The sequence below is a fragment of the Prionailurus viverrinus genome, chromosome C1 (assembly GCF_022837055.1).
Source record: "Prionailurus viverrinus isolate Anna chromosome C1, UM_Priviv_1.0, whole genome shotgun sequence".
Lineage (NCBI taxonomy): Eukaryota > Metazoa > Chordata > Mammalia > Carnivora > Felidae > Prionailurus > Prionailurus viverrinus.
This window is the reverse complement of record NC_062568.1, coordinates 29,729,646-29,745,878: the sequence shown is the minus strand read 5'-3', so window position 1 is coordinate 29,745,878 and position 16,233 is coordinate 29,729,646. Positions and strand designations below refer to the sequence as shown.

Genomic DNA, 16,233 nt, shown 5'->3' with positions numbered 1-16,233 from the left:
AAGTTATTAGGAGAAGCTGAGGTCCTAGCAATGAAGATAGGCATAACCCTTTGATGTATTACTGGCAAAAGAAAGTCAGGATCAATTGAGGAAAATTGTGTCAATTTCTAGTTTTACTGCTTGGTGGACCTGACTTCTTATTTATCCCTATGACTATGTAACTGTGAGTATACATGTACAATACCATACATTTTAAGCACTTCCTTATACTAAGATCCTTTTTAATAAAAGTGTGAAAGTAATTATAGTAAAAAAAGAAAGTTTTCATTTTAATCATTGTTCTAATTGTTTTAATGGGAATTTGAAATTTAACCTGAGGTATCTGAAAAATGGTAAAATTCAAAAAATATTCAAAGAAATAATTTAAAAATGGTAAAATGGTATTTATAGGACAGATAAAAACCTGAAGATCTATAGCACATGAATACAGAATAAGATTAAAAAATATATATATTCTTTTTATAAATTTTGCTGTGGAAAACTGGATTAAAATCTAACTGAGGGGCACCTGCGTGGCTCAGGTGGTTAAGTGTCCGAATCTTGATTTCAGTTCAGGTCATGATCCCAGGGATATGGGACTGAGCCCCACATGGGGGCTCCACATGGAACGTGGAGCCTGCTTAAGATTCTCTCTTTCTCTCTCTAACCCTCCCCTGCGCTCTCTCTTAAAAACAAAGAAAAAAATCTAATTGATATATCTTATCAGTCTTGACAGATTAGATTTTTCAATATTTTTACAAGTAATAACAATTCTAATAAAGGCTATTTTACCAATGGCTTTCATATATGATAAACTTAGACACATTTCTTGAAAACTAGATTTTCTGTGATGAGTCATACAATATGACATTTCTACATCTGAGTCATCAAATTAGGAAAACACCTATTTTTTTCATAATTTTATATGTAAAAATATATCAAGTTGATTGCAAAAAGAAAATTAAATGTCCGATTGCTTTGATTTTAACACAGACATGTAAATAATAGTACTTACCGTAACTGCAACATCCATTTATGAAATAATTGTTCATACTGTTGATTTAGTTGTTTAAGTTCAGCAGAAAAGGAAGGAGAAACCTTGCTCAGTAAGTTACGCAAAGTTTGCTTTAAAAAAAAAGAGGGAAGAAAATCACTTTCAAACCACATACATCAAAATCAACAGAAACTAAAAATATTTCCTTAGAGGTAGACATTAGAAGAGGCCATTAGTGGAAATATTACTTTAACCAGGCTTGGTAATGAGTGCATCAACTGAATACACATACAATTTACGGTTTAAGTATTTGTTTTCTTAAAACTTTTTGTCTAGAACCATATCTATGATTATAAATTCCAAATATAAGGCTTTAATTTCTAAAAAGATCATTACCATAAAGAGATGATTAAACCTGCCTCCCAGCTTTGACAACAAATCCAGACAGACTTTTTAAAACCTATGAATTTGAAGAAATGTGAAAGCTTAAGGTAACAATATGAATTCTCAGAAAAACATTAAAGTTTCTTTATAATTCACCATTATCACTAATAAAATAAACGTGTATCACTGCTTCTCTAAGTATCAAAGCTACTTCTAACAAATCCATCTTTGGTAAGTATGGCAAAGGTTTTTTTTGTTTTTTTTTTTTAAGATTTTATTTTTGGGGCGCCTGGGTGGCTCAGTCGGTTAAGCGTCCGACTTCGGCTCAGGTCATGATCTCACGGTCCGTGAGTTCGAGCCCCACGTCAGGCTCTGTGCTGACAGCTCAGAGCCTGGAGCCTGCTTCAGATTCTGTGTCTCCCTCTCTCTCTGCCCCTCCCCCATTCATGCTCTGTCTCTCTCTGTCTCAAAAATAAAAACTTAAAAAAAAAAAGATTTTATTTATTATTTAAAAAAAAAATTTTTTTTTAATGTTTGTTTATTTTTGAGACAAAGAGAGACAGAGCATGAATGGGGGAGGGTCAGAGAGAGGGAGACACAGAATCCGAAACAGGCTCCAGGCTCTGAGCCATCAGCCCAGAGCCCGACGCAGGGCTTGAACTCTCAAGCTGTGAGATCACAACCTGAGCCAAAGTCAGATGCTCAACTGACTGAGTCATCCAGGTGTCCCTAAAATATCCTTTTAATACTAAAGGCTAGAATTGCAGTTAACATCCCAGGCACTTGGGTCTATTTAGGTCTTACTTATCCACACACTTAAAGAGAAACAGGACAAGTTCTAAGTAACTGGTAAGTGGGTAGTTTTAAAAATTTTCTCTCATTCCTTCTGAAGTTTAGAGCTCTGAAAAAGCAGATGAAGCACTAGTATCATTTCCAGAGGTCAATTATAGCAAATTATCAGAGCATACTCACACTTGAATGTGAACTCCGGAAAGTTATCTATAAACTTTACTTTCAAACTTTAGTGTCTGTGGAGAATCACGCTATTGGCCCCAATACTTCCCATTTCCCTATATCCACACCCTCTGCCATGTGACTTTGCCTCCCACTAAAGAGGTGGAGCCTAGTTCCCTGCTCTTTGACTTTTTTTGCAGCCACTAGGACAAGGCAGAAGTGACACTGGGTCAGTTTTGAGCCTAGGCTATAGGAGGTCTTGTGTTTTTCCACTTCTTACATCTCTGGCATCGTCATGAGAAGAACATGCCTCAGCTAGCCTGCTGGTCCAATGAGGAAGAGAGACATATGGAGCAAATCCTTGATCGGCCAACCCCCACCTGACCCACAGACATGAGAAAAAAAACATAAATGCTGAATGATACATGCTACTGAGACTATATTGGTTAGCTATGTCTACAATCACTGAAAGACCTTCCCCTCCCTCATTATTGGTAATAGGTGTTTAATAGAGGTCTTTCTGCCTCTCAGTCCTATGAAGTCCTGTTCTGACTCTAGACCCATTTATCCTCCCATGTTGCTTATACAGAAATCTATGCACTAAGTAGATGTTAGTGCCATCTCCTCCCTAGAACAACTTGGCTTCTTGATATATTTTCATCAGTCTCTGATCTGAGTCTCAATACCAATACACCAGGTGACAAAGACAAAAACAACCACATAGCATCATGTCTTCCAGCTCATGGCAGCTTACTCTATATTCTCCTCTTTTCCGTATCTTGAAAACTCTTGTGAAAAGCCCTGTATACCTTCGAAAACTGCAAAAATTCTCAATATTCTTTTTTTTTTTAAGATAGCATTTTTTATTATTTTTTAAAATGTTTTTATTTATTTTTGAGACAGAGAGAGACACAGCATGAGCAGGGGAGGGGCAGAGAGAGAGAGAGAGACACAGAATCTGAAGCAGGCTCCAGGCTCTGAGCTGTCAGCACAGAGCCCCACACAGGGCTCGAACTCACAGACCGTGAGATCATGATCTGAGCTTAAGTTGGATGCCCAACCGACTGAGCCACCCAGGCGCCCCAAAAGTCTCAATATTCTTTGAGCCAATGACAATCATCTCTTCTTGATTCAGATTATCAACCCCACTTTCTCCTCAAAGACTTTCTCAGATGGGTTCTGTCTTCTCTGTTAGGGACATACCAGTCAAAACCCTCAGTCAAAATACCTCAAAAACTGGTATTTTTTATTAAATGAGATACCAGAACCATAGTATATAGTTACTTTATCTTACTGTACCGAACAGGTTTTCTATAATATCAAGAAGCAGCTTCCCTCTGTTCTTTGTAACTAAAGGTCTGTAACTAAAAGAGTCCGGTCAAGGTCTTTATTTTGTGACCAGTGTGAAGTTCAATGAATATGAGTTAAAGAATAACAGAGATTAATGCTAATGGATAACAAAAAAACTATGGCCCTGATGATTATCATAAATCCTGAAGAAATGATAAAGTAGAGAAAAAAAATGTAATTATAGTATATCAAACAGAATTCAAATCTATTGAACCATTTACATATAATGAAACATATAATAGTTATGTTACATTAATTTGTGTTTCACTTTATCAGGATAATAATTCTGCTTGTGTAAACTCACTCTTCACATTTTCTGTTTATGCAGTATATTTTTTAGCTCACAATAAAAAAAAAAAAAAAATGTAGAAGTAACGTTTCTTGCAACATACCTGATCCAGTTTAGCTCGCTTCAGTTTCTGTAGTGTTCTGTCAGAGGTTAAAACTTTTGAACTGCTATGAGCTTCAAAATATTCTTCTACTAAATCACTCTGAAAGTGGATAGAGCAAAATCAATTCTTAGTTTCAGATATTTATTTTATATCAAAACTAGACAGTAATATCAGAATAAGATAAGATATGTGAAATATTTGGCAGCATTTTCTTTTTGCAGCGATAATACAGATTAAGGACCAAGCAAACTTAATTCTATTTAATTCTAGTAGTAAAACTGAGTAACTCTTAGGATCATAAAAGTTAAAAGAAATGACTACATTGAAGTAGTCTTCACAAAAATGATTCCTAAGTTCCAACATAAAATTTCTATTTAGACTTAAAAAGGGGGGGGAGAGGTGGCTAACGATCAGGACCTTCATTTTGCCTCACAGTCCTAGCAAATCTGTTAATATTAGTACAGCTAAGGAACTGAAAATGAGGAAGAACTCAACAGCAGAGTAAAAAAAAAAAAAAAAAAAGAGCTGCCTACCATTCCAGTAAAATGGCTTACTACTTCTTCCACGAACTTGGGGCTAGACTAACCTCCACGGTGGTAAGAAGGGATGGAAAACCTTTCAAGCAGTAGGCTTCCTACATTGCTCTGTTTCTTTACACCAAACACCAGATAATTAGCCTTTCCTCAGGTCATGGTGCTTACAATGTTCTTCCAAACAACTCAACATGGACCCACAGCCACTTCACCTACTACTTAAACTGACTTGACCATATCAACAATGTTACAAAAACAAAACTATGTAAAAAGGTATACACTGAGAAGTCTTGCTTCCAGTTATCCAATCAAAATTTATTTAAAAGCTCATTTTTTATACAACTGAATTGAGATGTCAGCTTTAGCACATGGCATTGATACATGAATATGGATGCAGACAGGCCAGAACAGAAAGTTCAGAAATAGACACAAATATATACGGGCACTTATGTGAAAGACTGAGAAAATATAAAAAAGTAAAGGAAAAAAATATATTAATCCCCCATTTGGATCTCTTTTCTTAGGATAGTTTATCTTTAAGATACTGCACAATTTTTCTTTAAGATTAAAGTCTCCACTTACTGTTTTATCTCTTTTCATTTTCTTAGAAGGTGTTCCTTTACAAACAGGAGCTGAAACTACTCTATTCTGAGATGGAATCTTTTGGCTCAATATGACTTCATTAGTGTCCTCTTCATATTCTTGTGCAACTCCTTCATCATCTTCTGAGTTGGAAGCAGAATATTCACTTTCACTGTCAGAATGAGACCTTGGAACTGTGGGGCAAAAAAGCAATTGGGAAAATTTGACAGTCTGACAAGAGAGGCATTGAAGGGTAATGGAAAGAGCATGGACTTTGAAATAAGAGATTTCACTTCTGGTTTTGTCCTGATTTGCTGACGATTTCACCAGAGCTAGTTATATAAAGTTTTCTGAGCACTAGTTCCCTCATTTATCAAATGAGGCTCAAAGTGCCTAATTTAATGAACCACTGTGAAGACTACATTGAAATGTATATAAAGCAACTAACAATGCCTGACACCCAGGAACTGTGGCAGAAAATGCCAGTCATACCTAGTATCATTCTCTTTCCTTCTTCCTTGCTAACAGAATAGTTTTGTAATATGTGGCAATGTGTCTCACCCTAAGGGATAAATAATCATGGTAATTATCTTTTCCTTTGCCAGATACTTGTATTCCCGCCTCTTTTGCATCTAGGATTGGCTACGTAACCCTCTGACCAATGAAACTTGAGGGAAAATTTGCTAGAAGCTTCTGGGAAAGATTTCCCTCACTTATGGAAGCCATTTATTTATACCAATAGCTTAAAGCTATAGAAGCCATTTTGCAATATGAAGCATTCAAACCAAAAGGTGAAAAATGCTGGTAGCAAAGCAAGAAGACAGGCAGAACCTGGGTCTTTTACAACACTGTTGAGTTAACTCAACCATGGAACTGTGTATCCCTAGGCTTCTCATGATGTGAGATAATTAAATGTCTATGGCTTAAGCCATTATCGTAGAATTTTCTGTTGCTGCCTATACTGGAAACGCCATCCTGACTCAATAAATGGTAGCTACTATAAAAACTATCAATACATAGGCACATTCCATCCCAGAGTTGATACAATAATTTTGCTTTTCCTTAAGTTTATTTATTCTGAGAGAGAGAGAGAGAGAGAGAGAGAGAAAGGGAAGGAGGGAGGGAGGCAGGGAGGGAGGGAGAGAGAATTCCCAGCAAGCTCTCCACTGTCTGCACAGAGCCCAATGAAGGGCTCAATCCCATGAACTGTGAGATCATGACCTGAACTGAAATCAAGAGTTGGACGCTTAACTGACTGAGCCACCTAAGCACCCTTAAAATAACTTTTAATTTCCTAGAAGGCAGGACCATGTCTGTTTACTTGGCTTTGTATACCATTCAGTACAACTATGAATATTTAAACTGGTTTCATTATAAAATTTCTAAGCAAATCAATAAAACCACTTACAAAACTGTCTCAAAAAAACCCTAAAAGGTGTGTTATTTTATTGGAGAGACATTTTAACTAACCTTAATATCTATTGACTATAATGTAAAAGACATGAGTATTAAGTGTTGGAGTTAAAAATACAAGAGAGAGTTCTTGGCCTGAAGGAATCTATAGTTTACTTGAAGAAATGAACATATCTTTTCATGAAAAGAAGTTAAGTAGTGACAATAACAGATACTAATAGGAGGGTGCCTGGCTGGCTCAGTTAGTAGAGCATGCGACTCTTGATCTTGGGGTGTTCAAGTCCCATGCTGGGTGCAGAGCTTACTTAAAAAAAAAAAAAAGACAGTAAAGCTAACACCTGTTAAGCACATATTAAAGTCAAGCACTATACTAAGTACTTTTGACATCTTTTATTCCCATTACTCTCAGAACTATGGGGCTGGTACCATTATTGTCCTTGTTTTGCAAATGAAAAAAACAAGCATAGAGAGGTCTCTAAGTGGCAGACTGAAGATAAAAAGCAAGCAGTCTAAGACTAGAACCTATATACTTAACTATTACTGCTCCTCGTTTAGGTGCTTCTTTTTATAAAAACTCAGTTTTGTTTTGTTTTTTTAAGTTTATTTGAAAGACTGTGTCCACACAAGCAAGTGGGGGAGGGAGAGAGAAAGAGGGGGAGGGGAGGAGAGAGAAAGAGGGGGAGAGAGACAGAGAGAGAGGGAGAGAGAAAATGAGAATCCCAAGCAGGCTCTGCACTAATAGCTCAGATTTCAGATTTTGAAATATTTAACTTTAGTGCAGAGACCAATACGGGGCTTGAACTCACAAACCGTGAGATCATGACCTGAGCCAAAATCAAGAGCTGGATGTTTAACTGACTGAGCTAGCCAACTGCCCCAAAAAACTCTTGTTTAAAAAGAAATACATACCTATTAATCTTTTCCTTATACCACTAGGTGCTGTTGATAGAAATTCGCTTTTATCGTTGTTCTGTTTAAAAATAAAGCAACATAGTTTCAATTATCAAATAATAATGATGACATAGAAATTAATGATGGATGAGTGGAAGAGGCTAGAAAAGAAGAAAAATATTTTCTTTTCATTAGACTCCCTTTGAATTAGATGAGCCTAGTTCCTAGAAGTAGAAAACAATGACAAATTAATCTGTCAGGAAAAAACGGTACAGCAACAAAACAATACAACAAATTCCAAAGGATTCTTTAAAGTGATTCTACAAGTTGAATGCCAGACATCTATAAAGTATGTAAAGAAAAAATGTATATGGGCCTTTTGAACCATTTTCACCCATCAGATGAAAATATTTTTTTTAAAGTGGATAATATCCAGTGATAATGAGTAAGCAAGGAAATAGGAACACCTATGCATATGGACCTTTTAATGTGTTAGCAATTTACTGGTGGTAAAGTATTACCTTCTTTGAGGAGGAGAGAAACAGAGATCTATACATTTTATGTCATTATTTTAAAAATTTTAAATTCTTTACAGAAGTATAAAGTCTATTTTTCTTTTCCTCACAGAATATGATACTTAAATACCAGTAAACTGCTAGCACATTAAAATGCCCACTGTTGTATATAAGTTAATTTTTAACAATACTGATAAAAAGATAAAGTACCCTGTGTTATTTTGGCAATACGAAATTGGGACAAAAAACTTAAGTCTGTTGTCTTGTGATAGGTTCTTGGTGCCAGTTTCAAATGTTAATGAATTCTGATTTGGGAATACTAAGAACAGTATTATAATAAATGAACTGAGCCCAATGAGTATATAACATAAACTTTTTTGATCCAGATCCTTAAAAAATGTTTTTACATTTTGCCATCTTGATCCAGTACACATGTGCACAGTTATATAACTGAAATAAATTATAACGAATACTTACAAAATAGAAATTTTCTATTTTACAGTCTCTTACTTTTTAAACTGTAGGTCATGTCCTACTAAGCTCATCTCAAGACTGTGAGTTGAGACAGGCTGCCTCCATATAGCTTAATTATCAGGTCTGAGAACACCAATGTCAAAATAACCGTTTCAGAAAATTCTTGCTCAAAAAGGTAAGGCTATAACTTACTTCAGTGTTTGCTACAGAAATTTCTGCAAACTGATTTACCTAGACAATTTGGGTAACCTGTTCTCCAATCAAGATAATAGATTACTCAACAGGGCAAACAGCTTATCACATAATAGTTCATTCATCAAGATGCAGTTCAAGACCCTCTCCTTACTGCGTCCACCAATCCTCAAATACATGTAATGAATTTTGTCTAATACAGATCAATTCCCCATCTTGATAGTCATGCCTTAAACCTTTTAAGCCCAGATCCTCAAGCCCTATACATACTCTCTCCTGAACTCTCCCTTCTAAGACAGTGCATTAAATCTGTTACAGAGGTTGTCTCTCATTGTGGTAGGTTTTGTGATGGTTTCTTAGGGAAGTGACAAGATCCACTAATGTGCTGTGATCCATACCTTGAAAAAGAATGCATTAATATATCTAAATTCTTTTTTTTTCTTAATTTTTTTTTAGCGTTTATTTATTATCAAGAGACAGAGAGAGACAGAGCATGAGCGTGGGAGGCGCAGAGAGAGGGGGAGATGCAGAATCCAAAGCAGGCTCCAGGCTCTGAGCTGTCAGCACAAAGCCCGATGCAGGGCTCGAACTCAAACTGTGAGACCATGGCCTGAACCGAAGTCGGACGCTTAACCGACTGAGCCACCCAGACGCCCTAATATATCTGAATTCTTGACTGGATTAGGGGAATAGGTTTTATTCTTTTATAGTGATACAGTATACAAGATATAATACAGGAAAAAAGCATTGTTAAAGACAAAGGAGGCTCTGACATGTCTAATCTCACATCTAGACTTGCCTAAACAAGACATTCACATGTCACAGGCCATAACCATGGCCCTGAATGTCTACACTCACATTCTTACAAGGGGTTCCCCAAACTTAGCCTATACATAAGTCCAGGCATGTCTAAATTTATAGGCACCCAGGCCTGGACACACTCCACACTCACATACTCACTGCCCTGGATTCATTCATGCCCATCTGGGTTTGCTCATATCCAGGCAGGCCACTTGACAAGGCATAATGAAAAAACAAAATCACACAAACACAAGAGAGGATAAAAATTGTCATTTTTTTTCAGCTACCCTGGAAAGAGTTTACCAAAACCAACTTTGTTTTCAAATGCAAATTATGGGGGCTTCTGGGTGGCTCAGTTGGTTAAGTGTCCCATTTCAGCTCAGGTCATGATCTCACAGTCCATGAGTTCGAGCCCCAAGTCAGGCTCTGTGTCTCCCTCTCTCTCTGCCCCTCCCCTGCTCATGCTCTGTCTCTCTCTGTCTCAAAAAAAAAAAAAAAAAAGTAAATTATGAAAAAAAGTAAATTATGAAAGGATAAATAATCCACCTTATGAAAGGTGGATTTAATGGATCTTGCTATTAGTCCCTCAAGAAACAAGAGAACATTCTGTATAAAAGCAGAACAAAACAAAACCCATAATATTTCCAGGCCAGCTCCACTAACTTGACATAGGGATAGTTCTGACATAGAAATAGCACAACAGTTGGGTCTAGAAGACCTGGCTTCATTTTCCAGCTTTCCTCCTTCCCAGTTAGACGAACTTAGACCAGTCACTTCACCTCTCTGAACCTCAGATTCTTCATCTAATGTAAGGTGTGTAATTGGCAAATACTGTGTATTATAAAGCACTATATAATTTAAGAGATTAAGTGGATATTTTTCATGTCTTTGAAACACTAAGGTTTTTGCTTGTTTCAGTCAATTGCTTACCTTCACCTGAACTTTGTCTGAAGCAGAATGTCCTAAAAAATAAAACAAAAAGACATTACTTACCATGATACTTCACTTTTCATCATAGTCTAGTTTCATTCAACTGCCCCACAACTGTCCACAAACTATAAGACTTCCAAATCCCTAAAGCCTTATTTCAAATAGAATGTGGCAAAGCAAATCTTCCATGAACATTTGGGTAACTCAAGCAAATGATAATAGGATTTTAAGGGTGTTTCTAATTGGCCCTATCAATCAACTTCAATCAGCAGATATTTCCCCCTTTTACTGATAGCTAAATATGGGTATGTGAAGCCACAAATTGGGGGTATTAACTGCATTTGGTTGAATAAATTTTCAGAACAGAAAAGAAGAAAACATATACAAACACACTTAGACAAGTAAAAAATATATAACTTGAAGCAACTATGAAAACTATCGAAGAACCAAGGTAAAATCTTACCCTTGCTACATTGAGGAATGTTTATCATAATTTCAGGATCATTCTTCAAATTAACTGAAACATTTTTTCTTGGTGTTTTTGCTAGTTCTGAAGCTGTAAACAGACAAAAGAAATGTAGAAAGCAATCTTTAACAGATGATTAAGGGGTGGATTAAGATTAAGCAGATGAAGGGGGGAAATCGCTTTATTTCACTTATATAAATTCTTAGGGGGGGGGGAACCCTGCCTGCTACTATTACCAGGAATATAAATAAACCTATCTATATTAAGAGTACTGCCTCTTTTACCTTAAATCTTCTTTCAAATATCTATAGGTTGTCTAAATAAATAAATAAATAAATAAATAAATAAATAAATAAGGCTTTGACCTTACTGCTTTCTAAACTGTCATTCTCTCTCCCTGTCCTTTCCATCAATAATTTTACACTCCTTCAATTTCTTTATCATATATACTTGAGGCATATCTTTGTCAGAGGGTAAGAAAGAATGGCCAGAAAATGGGATTTAAATCAAGTAGAAGCTGTGTATATTTAAAACTGTACTTTAAAAACTCTTAAATCTCCCATAACATGTGGTATATTTTGTGTCTAAAACTATAATACATGTGAATAATGTATAAAATATAGCATTGAGTGGATAGCTGTTTCTGTAATGGAGCATCAGATTAAAAAGTTGGCTTCTAAACATAAAAGGCCATTTTATATGAAAAATATAATCTTTACCTTTAAAAATACTTTCTTGAGGCATCTGGGTAGCTCAGTCGGGTAAGCATCTGATTCTTGATTTCGGCTCAGGTCATGATCTCATGATTTGTGAGTTTGAGCCCCATGTTGGGCTCTGTGCTGACAGCACAGAGCCTGCTTGGGATTCTCTTCTCTTCCTCTGTCTCTGCCCCTCCCCTGCTCTCTCTCTCTCTCTCAAAATAAATAAACATATTAAAAAAGGTAGTACATTTGTGGGGACTGTCATATTTTGGATCAATTTCAAGTCTGGAGGATAAATTGTGTGAAACAAGTTAGAAAGAGCTTGAGTCAGTAAAGTGGCTTTGATTTACATGAACTCAACTATACTTTTTATTAAAAAAGAGGGATATAATTTGAATAGCATATATATTCAAAAATACACCTTTTTTCTCAGTGAACAATGTTCCAGTGTGTGCTAAGTTGGGAAATGTAAATCTATTCCTTAGTTAGGCTCCATTCCACATGCCTCTCACACTACTGAGAAAGTAACTACAGTACAATATATTTTTTTTTATTTTTTTAAAAAGGTTTTTAAAATTCATTTTGAGAGAGAATGAGTGAGGGAGGGGCAGAGAGAGAGGGAGACAGAGAATCCAAACAGACTCCGTGCTGTCAGCGCAGAGCCTGATGTGGGGCTTGATCCCATGAACTGTGACATCATGACCTGAGCCGAAATCAAGAGTCAGAGGCTCAACCAACTGAGCCACCCAGGTGCCCCCATATTGGAAATTTTAAAACAAAATTTTAAAATCCTCTTTGCCTAATGATAGCTTCTCATTAGGCTATTATTTGATCCTATCAACCAATCTATTTTCAATTTCCCTAAAGTCATCTTTCTCCAAGCTGCTGAACTCCTTACTGTCCTCTCTACTTGGTATTTCTACCTTTGCTCTTTTGTTTGCATTTATTAACTCATCACAGATATGTATTTTACAAAGATTCCCAATCTAACTCCTAGTGTATTTCTAGACCTGTATCTTGGTTAGACCAATTATATTGAAACATTTATACATAATAACATGTGATTTTCTGGCAGGTTATAAAAATACTAAGGCCTTCTACTTCATTGATACAATTAGATGTAAACACAATTAACAACAATAAATAAGTCAAAGAAACTTTTTTTTTTTTTAATTTTAGGAACGTACAAGCAGGGGAGAGGCAGGAGGTGGGGGGAAGAGAGAGAGAGAGAGAGAGAGAGAGAGAGAGAGAGAGAGAGAGAAAGAGAGAATCTTAAGCAGGCTCCACATTCAGTTCAGAGCCCAGTGTAGGGCTTGATCCCATGACCCTGGGATCATGACCTGAGCCAAAATCAAGACTTGGATGCTCAACCAAATCACCCAGGTGCCCAAAGACACACTTTAAAGAAAATCACAACTAAACACAAGTCCAAACTAAATACAGATTTTGGAAAGTACCATCAGTCTCAAATTATCCAGAAAGCCATCTTTTTGTGACTGTGAATTTCTTTCATTTGTGATGACAGAAATGCCTAATATAACAGTACTGAAGTTTCTTGCAGCCCATACAATATAAGACATATATCATGGTTATTATGTGCATGTGGATTATCTACTTGAAGAACTTCTACTTGATTACTCCTCTGGGGCTCCTGTCTTCACTATTAGTTCTCTTTCTCCAATGTTCTTTGTCCTGTTTCATTGTTTTGGGGTTTCAGGTTAGTCTTGGTGTCTATCTGATCCTCTTTTTTTTTTTTTTTTTTCAACGTTTATTTATTTTTGGGACAGAGAGAGACAGAGCATGAACGGGGGAGGGGCAGAGAGAGAGGGAGACACAGAATCGGAAACAGGCTCCAGGCTCTGAGCCATCAGCCCAGAGCCCAACGCGGGGCTCGAACTCGCGGACCACAAGATCGTGACCTGGCTGAAGTCGGACGCTTAACCGACTGCGCCACCCAGGCGCCCCATATCTGATCCTTTCTCTAATAATTACTTTAGCATTTCTTCTCTGGTTTCTCAAAGATCCTATAAAGAATGCAGTCATTTTTACAGACTGAAAAACTGTTAATTTCTTAATGTGCATTATGAACATTAAGAAACAGATCAATTCATGTAAATTATTGTATGTACCATGTTAGGTTCAGAATTAATAATGAATTTCATATTATACTTTTCAGAAAAGCTGAATACTGCAAATGATTAAATATTATAATGTTTAATATTCAGTAACACAGATGTTATAATTCTTATATATCCCTCATCAATGTAAACACTTAAGTTTTTCACTTGATCTTGAATGTTTACCTGGTTACTGGCCAGGATGACTGCATATATTGGTGTTCTGTAATTATAGATTATAAGCCCTATTATACAACTTGACATTTTACTGGATAATTATTGTTCCCTTGCTCTTGACTTCTTGCTGTTCCCAGACCTTCATATACTTATGGATCTAATTTTCAAACTACTTTCATATGTTATTTCCTTTCCTCAAAGCTTTCAAAAATGACCCCTCATACCACAGGACCCAAATAAAGTGCAATCTGAATTTTTTAAAAGAATTGAATTGATAGTTTAATTTTAATGTTGTATGTAATTTATTTTAGTCTAGTTTTCTGAAAATTAGTAATCCATGTAAAATTAGTATAAGTGGTAACTTGAGTAAGAAAAAATATTACAACAGCCCATTTGTAACAATTTTATACAGTTTTCTACAATACAAACATTTTTCTATATATAGTATAAAATTCTTAGTCATTAAATTCAGATTATCTGTGACTTAAGACGCTCATTTACTTAAAACTTTGTTCAGGACCTATGGCTAGATGTGGGAAGAAAAGAGACACAGGATTCCTACTGTGAGAAGCTTAAAATCTAGCTGAGAACAGAAGACATCTGAGCAGGAGCATCTGGGTGGCTCAGTGGGTTAAGCATCCAACTTCGGCTCAGGTCATGATCTCCAGTATGTGAGTTTGAGCTCCACGTCTGGCTGACAGCTTCAAGCCTGGAGCCTGCTTCAGATTCTGTCTCTGTCTCTCTTTCTCTGCCCCTTCCCCACTTGCACTCTGTCTCTCTCTCTCAAAAGTAAACAAACATTACAAAGAAAAAACATCTGAGTATGAAAAATAATTGGTTTTACATATGCTTGAAGATATGATACAAAACGATATCCCTCATTCTTTTAGGGAATGCATTAGGATGATAACTGTGGGGAATGTAGTTAAATACACCTTCTTAGAAAAACAACATACCTAATTTAGCCATCTTTTCAGAGTGTTTTCTATTCTGAAAAGAATAAACTTTATTCCCACCATCTGCAGCAGAGCCATTTTTCAAAGATTCTGAAAGAGAAAAAGCAATATGCATTTTGGGAAAATAGGCAAAATTAACAGAAAAAATAAAATTTTAACTAAAAATTTAAGATCTGTACCCGTCTTGCATAAAGGTTTAACAATACATATTTATACATAAAATATTTAAAAATAGATGACAGACTATGTTTATATAAATCTGAAACACAGAAAACACATTATTCTTCACAAGTACACAAAAACAAACATATAAACACACACACACACGCCCGCACGCACGCACACCCCACCCCCCCTCCTCCCCAAACCCTCCAGACTAGAGGTATATGCATTCAATTCATGATACTGCTGCCCCTGAGGGAAAACAGAAGGGGCTCTATTAGTTGTTTTCTTCTTGAAGTAAACACTGCCAAGTACAATTCAGTTAATTGACACTGAGACAGGTAACAGTTGTTACATGGTGGAAGCTCTCTTACTATCAAGACTATGACCTAATTTTCATTCTTCAATCATCCCTTTTTTTTTTTTTTTTAATGTTTATTTATTTTTGAGACAGAGAGAGACACAGCATGAACAGGGGAGGAGCAGAGAGAGAGGGAGACACAGAATCCGAAACAGGCTCCAGGCTCTGAGCTGTCAGCACAGAGCCCGACGCAGGGCTTGAACTCACGGACCGTGAGATCATGACCTGAGCCAAAGTCAGACGCTTAACCGACCAAGCCACCCAGGAGCCCCATTCAATCATCCCTTTTAATAACAACAGCTACCTACAACATACCGGATACTCATCGCTAGTAGCCTACTCTCTGGCATAGTAATTCTCAAAGTGTGATGGGGGGACTGGGGGCCAAAACTATTTCATAACAACACTAAGATATTATTCGATTTTTTCGCAATCAAGAGTAGATCATAGGTATTCCAGAGACTACATGATGTGTGATGACAACACCATCCTGTGGGCTAATGGAATGTGTGAAGCAGATATGAAAATTCAGCTGTCTTCTATTAAGCCAGACATTAAAGAGATTTGCAAAAATGTAAAACAAGGACTTCTTCACTAATTTTCTTTTTGGAAATAGTTGTTTTTCAAATCTAAATATATGTAATTCAGGTTAACATCTAATGGATTTTATTATTGTTATTATAAAACAGTGCCAGACTGTTCCGAAGTTGATGTTTACTATCCTTACTATTTAAGAGTCCCCACTGTCTATGCCCTAATACTTGGCATTATCTTAACTCCTTAATCTTTGCCAATTGAGTGGGTATAAAATGAATCATATGGGGACAGTTGTTTTAATTTCCCTTTCCCTAATTGCTAATGAGGTTGAACGTCTTTTCACATGTTTGTTATTTCTAAAGAGGAAATATT

The 16,233-nt window shown here is 36.4% G+C and overlaps 1 protein-coding gene across 4 annotated transcripts in view; it reads right to left on the bottom strand.

Annotated features, from left to right (window-relative positions):
• ORC2 (origin recognition complex subunit 2) overlaps positions 1-16,233 on the bottom strand; it is a 44,128-nt gene that overhangs the window by 14,989 nt on the left and 12,906 nt on the right. For 3 of the 4 annotated variants that reach the window (XM_047871542.1, XM_047871541.1, XM_047871540.1), the window contains 7 exons: positions 14,802-14,891; positions 10,848-10,940; positions 10,385-10,416; positions 7,491-7,551; positions 5,169-5,362; positions 4,054-4,152; positions 995-1,104 (listed from right to left, as the gene is read on the bottom strand). In XM_047871542.1, coding sequence (XP_047727498.1) covers positions 995-1,104; positions 4,054-4,152; positions 5,169-5,362; positions 7,491-7,551; positions 10,385-10,416; positions 10,848-10,940; positions 14,802-14,891 — 679 coding nt within the window. Of the gene's footprint in view, positions 1-994; positions 1,105-4,053; positions 4,153-5,168; positions 5,363-7,490; positions 7,552-10,384; positions 10,417-10,847; positions 10,941-11,569; positions 11,635-14,801; positions 14,892-16,233 lie in introns of those variants that run through there. The other variant, XM_047871543.1, reaches the window with a different exon arrangement.